General features: G+C 41.4%; 1 protein-coding gene across 5 annotated transcripts in view; it reads left to right on the top strand.

The window, feature by feature from the left end:
* The window catches only part of DOCK10 (dedicator of cytokinesis 10), a 321,880-nt gene that overhangs the window by 230,898 nt on the left and 78,435 nt on the right, over nt 1-12,547 (top strand). For all 5 annotated transcript variants that reach the window (XM_088845240.1, XM_088845248.1, XM_088845234.1 and 2 more), the window contains exons 20-25: nt 4,665-4,788; nt 4,990-5,111; nt 5,485-5,571; nt 8,559-8,651; nt 9,092-9,210; nt 11,949-12,018. In XM_088845240.1, the coding sequence (XP_088701366.1) occupies nt 4,665-4,788; nt 4,990-5,111; nt 5,485-5,571; nt 8,559-8,651; nt 9,092-9,210; nt 11,949-12,018 (615 nt within the window). The remainder of the gene's footprint in view (nt 1-4,664; nt 4,789-4,989; nt 5,112-5,484; nt 5,572-8,558; nt 8,652-9,091; nt 9,211-11,948; nt 12,019-12,547) is intronic.

Raw genomic sequence — 12,547 nt, forward strand, 5'->3', positions numbered from 1 at the left:
AAGGATGTTCTTAGGGTTAAGTGTGGCTTTTAATCTCTCTCATTTTCATGTGCTTCCTGGAATCCTTGTAAAAGTCGTGAGCTTCTCCACAGGAGAACGTGTATGAACAGCCTGGTGAACTATGCCATGCACATTCAAAACCATTTTCTTCTTTGTATTGCAAAAAGAAATGATTACCCTAATTATAAGCACAGCTATCAATTCTTCTAAGACACTGTTAAAAATATAATGTGAATATTTGCAGTACTTATTTCTGGGGAATATTTGCCTTAATATGTAGTTTAACAAATTCTTAAGTACCTGTTTCATTCCTATGTGCTCTGGCTAAAAAAAGAAAATTTCATTTTACTGCATTGTTAGTTATCGCATGCTTTGAACTGTATATTGGATTTTGTTACCAGGTTAGCATGCTGGTATGTAACGAATATATGTAAGCTGCAAACCATTCTAATTCAGAAGTTCTCAAACTCTACCAGGCATCAGTTCAGTCAGTTCAGTTCAGTCGCTCAGTCGTGTCCGACTCTTTGCAACCCTATGAATCACAGCACTCCAGGCCTCCCTGTCCATCACCAACTCCCGGAGTTCACTCAAACTCATGTCCATCGAGTCGGTGGTGCCATCCAGCCAGCTCATTCTCTGTCGTCCCCGTCTCCTCCCACACCCAATCGCTCCCAGCATCAGAGTCTTTTCCAGTGAGTCAACTCGTCGCATGAGGTGGCCAAAGTATTGCAGTTTCAGCTTTAGCATCGGTCCTTCCAATGAACACCCAGGATCGATCTCCTCCAGAATGGACTGGTTGGATCTCCTTGCAGTCCAAGGGACTCTCAAGAGTCTTCTCCAACACCACAGTTCAAAAGCATCAATTCTTCGGCGATCAGCTTTCTTCACAGTCCAACTCTCACATCCATACACGACCACGGGAAAAATCATAGCCTTGACTAGACGGACCTTTGTTGGCAAAGTAATGTCTCTGCTTTTTAATATGCTATCTAGGTTGGTCATAACTTTCCTTCCAAGGAATAAGCGTCTTTTAATTTCCTGGCTGCAATCAGCATCTGCAGTGATTTTGGAGCGCAAAAAAATTAGAATCACCAAAAAGGCTTGTTAAAACACAGATTACTGAAACCCAGCACCACCACCCAGGCCCCCAGAATTTTGGATCCTGTATATGTCTGGGATCAGTTCAGTCAGTCAGTTCAGTCACTCAGTTGTGTCCGACTCTCCGCGACCCCATGAATCACAGCACGCCAGGCCTCCCTGTCCATCACCAACTCCCAGAATTCACCCAAACTCATGTCCACAGAGTCGGTGATGCCATCCAGCCACCTCATTCTTGGTCGTCCCCTTCTCCTCCCGCCCCCAACCTTTCCCAGCATCAGAGTCTTTTCCAGTGAGTCAACTCGTCGCATGAGGTGGCCAAAGTATTGGAGTTTCAACTTTAGCATCAGTCCTTCCAATGAACATCCAGGATTGATCTCCTTTAGAATGGACTGGTTGGATCTCCTTGCAGTACAAGGGACTCTCAAGAGTCTTCTCCAACACCACAGTTCAAAAGCATCAATTCTTCGGCGATCAGCTTTCTTCACAGTCCAACTCTCACATCCATACATGACCACGGGAAAAAACATAGCCTTGACTAGATGGACCTTGGTTGGCAAAGTAATGTCTCTGCTTTTTAATATGCTATCTAGGTTGGTCATAACTTTCCTTCCAAGGAGTAAGCGTCTTTTAATTTCATGGCTGCAATCAGCATCTGCAGTGATTTTGGAGCCCAAAAAAATAAAGTCTGACACTGTTTCCACTGTTTTTCCATCTATTTCCCATGAAGTGATGGGACCAGATGCCATGATCTTTGTTTTCTGAATGCTGAGTTTCAAGCCAACCTTTTCACTCTCCTCTTTCACTTTCATCAGGAGGCTTTTTAGTTCCTCTTCACTTTCTGCCATAAGGGTAGTGTCATCTGCATATCTGAGGTTATTGATATTTCTCCCAGCAATCTTGATTCCAGCTTGTGCTTCTTCCAGCCCAGCGTTCCTCATGATGTACTCTGCATATAAGTTAAATAAGCAAGGTGACAATATACAACTTTGATGTACTCCTTTTCCTATTTGGAACCAGTCTGTTGTTCCATGTACAGTTCTGACTGTTGCTTCCTGACCTGCATACAGGTTTCTCAAGAGACAGGCCAGGTGGTCTGGGATTCCCATCTCTTTCAGAATGTTCCACAGTTTATTGTGATCCACATAGTCAAAGGCTTTGGCATAGTCAATGAAGCAGAAATAGATGGGCCCCGAGAATTCACATTTTCAGACAAGTTTCTTTTTTTTTTTTAGGTAATTAATTTATTTTTTATTGGAGGCAAATTATTTTACAATATTATATTGGTTGGTTTTGCCATACATTGATATGAATTCGCCCCGGGTTTACATAAGTTCCCCCTCCTGAACCCCCCTCCCACCTCCCTTCTCCTTTTATCCTCCCTCTGGGTCATCCCCGCATGCCAGCCCCGAGCATCCTATAACATGCATTGACCCTGCATAGTGATTCGTTTCACATATGACAACATACGTGTTTCAATGCCATTCTCCCAAATCATCCCACCCTCACCCTCTCCCATAAGAGACACAGATGTATAGAACAGACAAGTTTCTAAGTGATGCTGATACTACTGTCCCAGGGATGACACTGAAAATCTATTAATAAATTATCTCCTGAACAGTGTGAAAATAAATTAACTAGCTATATAGATGCACAGAGTCTAATAAATAAATTGGTAGATAATTTGCCTGGGTCTCTGGACTTCCCTGGTGGCTTAGCTTGTAAAGAATACGCTTGCAATGTGGGAGACCTGGATCAATCCTTGGGTTGGGAAGATCCCCTGGAAAAGGGAAAGGCTACCCACTCCAGTATTCTGGCCTGGAGAATTCCATGGACTTTATAGTCCATGGTGTCACAAATAGTTGGACACAACTGAGCAGCTTTCACTTCACTTTCACTATCACCTTATTGCTTGATTTGATGTTCTAGAAACTACCTAGTTGCTAATATTGAACTGAATGTAGGTTACCTGCCTGGGATCCTGGGATCCAGTGTGACAGATGTTCTTGTCCTAGAAGGTCCTAGTAATTACTGACGAGTCTATCCTCCTAAATGATTCAAAGCCCCCTGATGTCTCTTGCCTTGATTGCTTCCTCTATACCATCCTACTTCACAAGACTGTTGAGGGAGTTAAATGACAGCCTCTGTGACAGAAGTTTAAAAACTGAAAAGTATGACATGCAGAGGATTTTAAAACCTTTCTTTCCAGGAACATGAAGGATGCTCCTCATTAAGTATTATGTTGTATTTATGTTGTTTAATCACTCAGTTGTGTCTGACTCTTCTGTGATCCCAATGCCAGTCTCCTCTGTCCATGGGATTTCCCAGGCAAGAAAGCTGGAGTGGGTTGCCATTTCCTTCTCCAAGGGGTCTTCCCAATGCAGGGATCAAACCTGCATCTCCTGTATTGGCAGGTGGATTCTTTACCACTGAGTCACCTGGGAAGCCCTTATTAAATATATTCTTCACCTATATAAATTTTATGTTTCAGTTCAGTTCAGTTCAGTCGCTCAGTCGTGTCTGACTCTCTGCGACCCCATGAATCACAGCACTCCAGGCCTCCCTGTCCATCACCAACTCCCGGAGTTCACTCAAACTCATGTCCATCGAGTCGGTGATGCCATCCAGCCATCTCATTCTCTGTCGTCCCCTTCTCCTCCTGCCCCCAATCCTTCCCAGCATCAGAGTCTTTTCCATTTATGTTTATTTATAAGAACTACCTATAGAGCTGGAGCATGACTTCTGCACAAAATGACTCATTACTTAGTTACCACAATGTATTTTTTTATGCAGTATACACCACATGTATTTTTGTGTTATTTTAAAAAGGGGGTACAGTCCATGCCCTAGTTACATCATGTCCAGCTACCATGTTTCTCAACAAGAGGCCTATGAATCGCCTGGGGGTCTTGTTAAAATGAAGATTCAGATTCCATGTGTCTGGAGTAGTATCTGAGTTTCTGCGCATATAACCAGCTCCCAAGTGATGCTTGTGCAACTGGTCCATACACACCCTTTGGGAGGCGAGGACAACTTAATTCATGCCCCTTGATGATAAGTCCTTAATCTGTGCCTTATTTACATTGTACAGTTATGTCTCCTTGTGTGTTTTTCATATGTGTATGTCTATTTGTATGTGTGTGTGTGTTTAATTCACGGCGGAATCTGTTGTTCAGTCACTCAGTTGTGTCTGAGTCTTTGTGACCCCATGGACTGCAGCATGCCAGGCCTCCCTGTCCTTCACTATGTCCTGGAGTTTGCTCAAAACTATGTCCCAGAGTTTGCCATGATGACATAAATTACCTAAGGAGAAACACTACCTAAGGGTAATCTAAATTATCATCATCCACCACAATAAAGAAGTGAAAATATAATCTGACGCATTAGTGCTAGCAGGATGGATATGTACTAAGGATTAAATCAGTGCTTCCAGTGCTGACTATTAAACGTGGACCTAGATTTCAGTTAAAGACTTTATAAAAGGTTAAAGTGCCTATGCTTTGTCTTGCCCTGACCCTAGGAAAATGATTTCAGTCTCAGCCCAGATACTGTCTCTTTCATTGCAGGTGAAAATTGAGCTCCCAACACAACTTCATGAGAAACACCATATTCTGTTCTCTTTTTATCATGTCACTTGTGACATAAATGCAAAAGCTAATGCCAAAAAGAAGGAGGCGCTGGAAACACCAGGTACTGACCAGAAGCAATCCGACATAGCCATACATGTCATCTCTGGGACTTGAATTGGAAAGTACTTGAAAAGCTCTGATTTATTTTATTTAGAGTTTTTTAACTAAGTTTTGTATTCATAAATGATAAATAGCTTTCTTTTTACTCCTCACCATGAAGGTTTGTACTAAAAAGTTTTCTCTCTGTTTTTCTTTTGTACAGTTGGATATGCTTGGCTTCCTTTGATGAAAGATGATCAGATAGCTTCTCAAGAGTATAATATCCCAGTAGCAACAAGCCTGCCTCCAAATTATTTAAGCTTTCAAGATTCTGCAAATGGGAAGGTACTGGGTAGCATATAACTTAAGAGAAAAGATACATGGGCCAAATGGCATGAGGTTATCTTCCTTCAGCTATTTAAATTAACCCCACCTTAATGTATTCATCCATTGTAATTAGGAATCAACTATACCTGTAATATTTCAATACCTTGCTTCGTTTGTGGCCAGTAGAAATGATCTATTCAAAATGATCCCCTGATATCACCAAATGTACTTGCATACTGCCAAATGTATTTGCATCTCTCATTTTCCATCTCTATACTACTGTGAGACTGATAGATCAAGGTGGCAAATTAACATAAACTAAATGACCTATTTATTGTTATTTCCTTTCTCTCAAATTGCCACAGTGACAGTGACAAACTCTTTTTTGCAGCACACTGGGAGTGACGTTAAATGGGTCGATGGTGGTAAACCACTTTTCAAAGTATCGACATTTGTTGTATCAACAGTGAACACTCAGGTGAGCATGTTGTCCTGATACTATCCAACTGCAGACCAAAATTACAGAAGTGTGTTTATCAAGGTGACACTTCCCTTGGAAGATGGTTTGCTTCCAATGACAACACCCAAGTGTTAAAAATGTGAAACAATTAAAATTAAAATTGTAGACCTTTCCCTTAAAACTCATTCTAATTTCCAATGCCTACCCAAGCCTCTTCTCATGGAGCAAAGGCCATGAAGTAGGCAAATCTATATCTGAGAGCCACTTTGGTCAACTTTTGACACAGTGACTTTGGACAAGTCACTTCACCCCTGCAATCCCATGTCCTCATCAGGAAAATGATAACAATAAAAGAAAATCTCCACCTAAGATTGTAGTGAGGCTCGAAATGAGAAACTGCATGTGAAAATGTCTCATGAACTACAAAATGCTGTACACAGGGAACTATTACTGTCATATTACCATAAAACTCACCCCTTCCCTTGCAAGGCAGCTTATTTTACACAGTGGGAGAACTTTTATGATACTTATTATAAACTACAAAGCAAACTGTTACCTGTACATAGAATATGTATTGCTCCTTCCTTAAATTCAATGTGTATTTTGTTGTTGTAGTTGTGTGTGTGTATGTTTGGTTTTATTTCTTTTTTTTGTTTTCTAGTTTTGTTTTGTTTTTTGCTTCAAGCTGCTTTAGCACATACTTGGTTGCTAAGAAAAGTGAAATAATCCAGCATATACTATATCAGAATGTCTTTCCATAACCACTGGCGCCTCAAGCCAAATTGAGTCCTCTTCCCCAGTCCTCTGTCATAATTCCTTAAATACATCTTTTCTCTGATGCCATCAGCCCCAGTCAAGTCCCACAAGATGGTCATTCTCCACCAAATCCTGCGTTTATGTATCTCAGAATCCTGAGTTTCCCTTTGTCATACTTCCAGCCACCTTCCTCCAAACAGCTCAGGTCTCTCTGTGACTCACCGTTACTTACCTTTCTCTGCATCAGCTTCCACTGCCCACACACTCGTCGCCGTGGGAGACACCATCTTCCTTCCCCCATAGTGGTATTTACATCAGTTTGCAAAGACCCTAGGCCCCCTCATGTGCTGTGCCTTCTGTCTGGTTCATTCCTCCAGGACACAGGGATTTTGTGACACTCTGCCTTTCCTCAGCCAGGAAAGCTCTCTCTCTGCCTCCCCTCCCCCATCAGTCTTTCGACTCCTGTCCACCCTTCAAATCTTGGTTCAAATATCATCTCCTCAAAGAAGTCTTCTCTGTCCTCTGACCCCTCAGATATGCTATATCATCTTATCACACACCCTCGGACACCCTGTTTTCCTTTGAAGCACTTGTCTAATTGTGAGAAAATAGGTATGTGTGGAAACTATGGTGTAGTATCCATCTCAGGGGCATTATGGAAGGACCAGAGGAAGGGGGTGGGTTTTCCTTGCCCAGAACTCTGTCCTCCATGCCTGCTGAGGATCTGACAAATAGCTTTCACTAAATAATTGTTGAATAAATAACGTGAAACTGAAAATATTACACACACACAAAGCACAGATGCCCCTCTAGAGCTGACAAATGCCAGAGGAACACCCAGAAGAGTGTGAAAAGTCAAAGTGCTAGTTGCTCAGTTGCTGTGTCTGACTCTTTGCGACCCCATAGACTGTAGCCCACCAGTCTCCTCTGTCCATGGAATTCTCCAGGCAGGAATACTGGAGTGGGTTGCCATTCCCTTCTCCAGGGGATCTTCCTGACCCAGGAATTGAACCTGGGTCTCCTGCCTTGCAGGCAGATTCTTTACCACCTGAGCCACCAGGGAATCTGTATCCCACTTCCTGAATATGTAACTTTGACCCCCAGCATTTCCAATGTGACATTTGCTTCAGGAAACAACATTAAAGGACAGACTGGTTTGCTCAAGCTGCCATTAGAAAATACCATAGACGGGGTTGCTTAAAAAACTGAAGTATATTTTCTCACATTTGTAGAGGCCAATCGTCTGAGATCAAGGTGTCAGCAGTGTTGTCTTCTTCCAAAGCCTCCCTCCTTGGCTTTCCTCTGTGTGTAAATATCCAAGTTTTCTCTTCTGTAAAGACATCAGTCATATTTGGGATTAGGACCACACTCCAGTACTCTTGCCTGGAAAATCCCATGGGCAGAGGAGTCTGGTGGGCTGCAGTCCATGGGGTCACTAAGAGTCGGACACGACTGAGTGACTTCACTTTCACTTTTCACTTTCATGCATTGGAGAAGGAAATGGCGACCCACTCCAGTGTTCTTGCCTGGAGAATCCCAGGGACGGGGGAGCCTAGTGGGCTGCCGTCTATGGGGTCGCACAGAATCGGACATGACTGAAGTGACTTAGCAGCAACTACCATAATTACCTCTTTCGAGGCCTTATTTTCAAATATGGTTACAGCCTGAGGTACTGGGAGTTGGGACTTCAACACATGGATTTTGGAGGGGACACAGTTCTGCCCCTAACAAAAGGACAGGAGTCAACTTTGATTTCACGATGGCAGGTGGACTTCCTAATTTTTTATTAATGCTGACATTTTAAGTCTGAAAGTATCCCTGTGCATATTAAACTGTACCCCTTCTCGTGTGTATTAAAGAATATGTAAGAATAAATGATAGAACTCTGTGGAAGAAGCAGGAATAGGAAGATGATAGAAGGCAGTTTAAGAAAGAAGGAAAAAAAAAAAAGAGGGAGGAAAGGAGGAGGAACAGAGCTAAGAGGAGGAATTCTCTAGCCATTGTCATGTGGCCCAGAAGGAAACAAGTCTCTGAGAATGAAATAGGAAGGAGAGCAGACTTTGTGGCTCAGGTCAGGCCCTCAGTGTGCCAGAACAGCTGCGGAGACGAGAGGTCTGTCTCTCTGCCTCCTTGGTAAGGCGCCTCACATCAAGTCATCTGCCCTGCAGAAGGACTCACCTCCCATCACCATGACTGTTACACAGCTTATGTCTCACCAAAAATTCAATATTTTTTTTTTGCTGTTTCAGGATCCACATGTGAACGCATTTTTCCGACAATGCCAAAAAAGGGAGAAAGATATGTCTCAGTCACCTACCTCGAATTTCGTCCGCTCCTGTAAGGTAACATGACATACAAATAGTTGCAGTGGTCTCCAGGATGAAAATGGGCAAAACAGACCTTTATATTTTGCATTGAGTAGCAAGCTTCGGGGTAATTATTCTTGAAGATTTTTAAACACCTTATCAATTCCAAGAGGAAATGATTTTATTTCACAGTTCCTAAAAGATATCTGTCTGTATAATGGAAGAGTAAGCAAAGATCAGTTTCTCCAAAATAAAAATGATTGAAAATCAGAGTCATTTGACTCTAAATTAGTTAATTAGATGTAGAGTCTTTGCAACATTTACCCTCATGCCTGTATGTCATGCGAAATGCCATGAAAAATGAAGCCAAACAAAGGTGAATTGCTGTATTCATATTCAAGTCCTGATGAACATCAGTAGAATGTGCTTTAAATTTAATCAATGACTTTTTTTTTTTTGTCCTGCCAATTTAACAGAACTTACTGAATGTGGAAAAGATTCACGCAATCATGAGTTTTCTGCCTATAATCTTGAATCAGCTCTTCAAGGTTCTGGTACAGAATGAAGAAGACGAAATAAGCACCACTGTGACCAGGTATTCATAGCACAGCCTTGGGAGAAGAGCTTTTGTAAGCTGTGGTAACAGGCGACTTTAGTTATGACTGAGTGGCTGCATAACTGCGTATGCTTGCATCTTGTTTGAACACATATCTCAAAGTTAAGTATGTCTCACTCTTGAGTTCTTAACTTCTAATCATCAATTATTATCATCCAAGTGGAGTTTTAGGCCTCTTTTTTAACTTTTCCTTTGCCCTTTTTAATTTTACTTTTTTATTTTGAGATAGTTATAGAGGCACTTGCAGTTGTAAGAAGTAATACAGAAGAGAGCTCATGGTCTCTTCAGATGTTGCCAATGGTGACATCTAGCAAAACTGTAGGACAGCATCACTCCCAAAATATTGCCATTGAAGAAGCAGGAGACAGAACACCGCCCTTCCCAGAAGGATCCCTCATGTTGCCCTTGTATTGACACACCTACTTCTTTCTCATCTCAGTCCCCACCACTTATTCCTGGCAACTGCTAATCTGTTCTCCATCTCTAAAATTTTGTTACTCTAAGAATTTTATATATGTTATATTGAAATTTTATATGTAATATGAATACATATATTTTTATATATAATATTATATTATATATTCCATGTATTTATATAAGTTGATAAATTTATTATATATTCTATTTTAAATTTATATATGTTATATGGATTTATGAGGACTTCCCAGGTGGCACAGTGGTAAAGAATCTGCCTGCCAGTGCAGGAGACACAAGAGACACAGGTTCAATCCCTAGGTAGGGAAGATCCCCTGGAGGAGGAAATGGCAACCCACTCCAATATTCTTGCCTGGAGAATCCCATGGGCAGAGGAGCCTGATGGGCTACAGCCCATGGGGTTGCAAAGAGTTGAACATGACTGAGCATGCACACATGGACAAATATGGAATTATATCATATGACAGTGTGTAACCTTTAGGAATTGGCTTTTTTCACTCAGCATAACTCTCTGGAGATTCATCCAGATTGTTACATCAATCAATAGTTCTCTCCTTTTTATGTGAGTAGTATTCCATATCATAATATGTTTAAAACTCACCCGTTGAAGGATAGGTGGATTGTTTCCAGTTTTTGGTAGATTTGGGGTGAACGTAAGTTTCCATTTCTCTGAAAAGAACAATTGCTAGGCCGTACGGTAGTGGTGTGCACTGGGTTTTTTTTTCATATTTATTTATTGAGTCTTAGTTGTGACACGCAGGATCTTTGGCCTTTGTTGCGGCATGCAGGATGTTTAGTTGCGGCACGCATACTCTTAGCTGAGGTATGTGGGATCTAGTTCCCTGCCCAGGGATTGAACTCAGGCCCTCTGCATTCAGAGTTCAGAGCGCTAGCCACTGAGCCACCAGGGAAGTCCCATATGTGCTGGTTTTAAGAACATGCCGAATTATTTTCCAGAGTAGCTGTACCATATTTTTTCCCACTGAATCTTATTTTCCTTTTTATGTTCAATTTTTCTTTCACTGTTCTTGCTTTAAATTTGCTTTCACAACATTCTTTCAACATTACTAATCTGTCTGGTGACTTTAGCAAGTTACAATCTTCTCTTTCTAGAGATAGGGTTTTCAGTTAATTATTGAATCATATATTCCTAAAGTTCATTTAAAAAAATATTAGTCACAGCATTCTGGAAAAAAATTACTCTTGACATTGAAATGTCTCTAATACTTCATAACTTCCATGCATATTATTAGCCTCTTTCAGAAAGACAGTCATAGCTCAGCTGGTTGAGAATCCTCCTGCAATGCAGGAGACCCTAGTTCAATTCCTGGGTCTGGAAGATCCCCTGGAGAAGGAATAGGCTACCCACTCCAGTATTCTTGGGCTTCCCTGGTGGCTCAGATGGGAAGATCCCCTGGAGAAGGAAATGGCAACCCTCTCCAGTATTCTTGCCTGGAGAATCCCCATGGACAAAGGAGCCTGATGGGCTATAGTCCATAGGGTCGCAAAGAGTAGAACACTACTGAGTGACTAAGCACAGCATCATTTTTAAAATAAAGCTCTGAAGCTAGAAAATTAAAACATCTCTAACATTTCTACAACCAGCCAGTTCTGGAGCCAGATTAGAAGTCCCCATCTGTGCCTTCAGGCTGTACTCTTTTCAGCATGAGTAGATGCATCTGTTGGCAAAACTAAATATTTCAGCAGCTAGACCTGTTAAAATTCTGAGATATTCCTAAGCACTGCAGCCATGGAGTAACTGCAAGTATTAATGTGAAGAAATTAACCTGTAACACCATTGCTACTGGACTCTAACCCAGCTAAGGAGGAAAACCCAAAAACTTACATCTTAAACTAAATACTTTTTCCAAAAGCACGTATAGAACACCTCTAAGTTGGAAGACAAGCTCTTTAAAAACAGAATGTGATACTTAGAGGTTAAAGATCTTAAGTTTTAATAAGGTACTAAAAGCAATTCCTTTTCCAAAAAGACATTGTCAGCAGACACAAACTGTAATAGAATATACAACTTGGGCAAAAATGTCTCAAAGGTAATATTGCAGCCATAAGACATAACCTTTATCTTCGTGTTTAGAGATTTCAAGGTTGGAAATGGCTGATGGATGTTATAGATACTGAACACCCAGTACTGAGTTTGAAATTGGCTCATTCATTCATTCAGTAATGATTAAGTGCCCAGCTTACCAAGCACTTCAGTGACAAGCCAAGTGGTATTTTGCTGCCTTCTCCAGAAAGGCCACTCAACAGCTTTGCTTTTCCAGGGTTCTGACCGACATCGTGGCCAAGTGCCATGAGGAACAACTGGACCCCTCTGTCCAGTCCTACATTAAGGTATGAAATTGCCACTTGGGCGTTGGTCGTATCCCCTTGTGCTGTGTGGCTTGTCTCATTTCCTGTCTGCAATAAGTGGGAAGTTCCCATCTTTAGCTGAATGGTGCCCACCCCAGTCATATTGAACTTTCCCTTTAGTGACTTAGCACTCCTTCTTTTTGCATTGATGGGCTTAATGTATTATTTCAATGTATAAATAATGCATACATGTGCAAATGAATATTTATATGGGGAGAACAAGAAAGAAAGAAGTGGAGGAGTAAACGAAAGTATGGTCTTTTGAAATCAACATTAGAAATAAATGAAATTCCTCTGTAAATTTAAGGAAGACACCTCCTGTTGGTTTGTTGAATGCGCTGTGTTTCTTCTGCAATGTTTTCTTAGCTCTTTTTATTGTTTTCTCAGGCATTATTTCATTTTCCCAGTTACTGTGTATTTGTACCTGCTTCTGGTATGTTAAGTCCTTTCTCCTCCGGCATGAACCACTAGCCCATCCCATCAGTGTGCGCTGCTTCCTCCAGTGACCTTC

The sequence above is a fragment of the Moschus berezovskii genome, chromosome 2 (genome assembly GCF_049115385.1).
Source record: "Moschus berezovskii isolate FMDL1 chromosome 2, NW_MosBer_1.0, whole genome shotgun sequence".
Taxonomy (NCBI): domain Eukaryota; kingdom Metazoa; phylum Chordata; class Mammalia; order Artiodactyla; family Moschidae; genus Moschus; species Moschus berezovskii.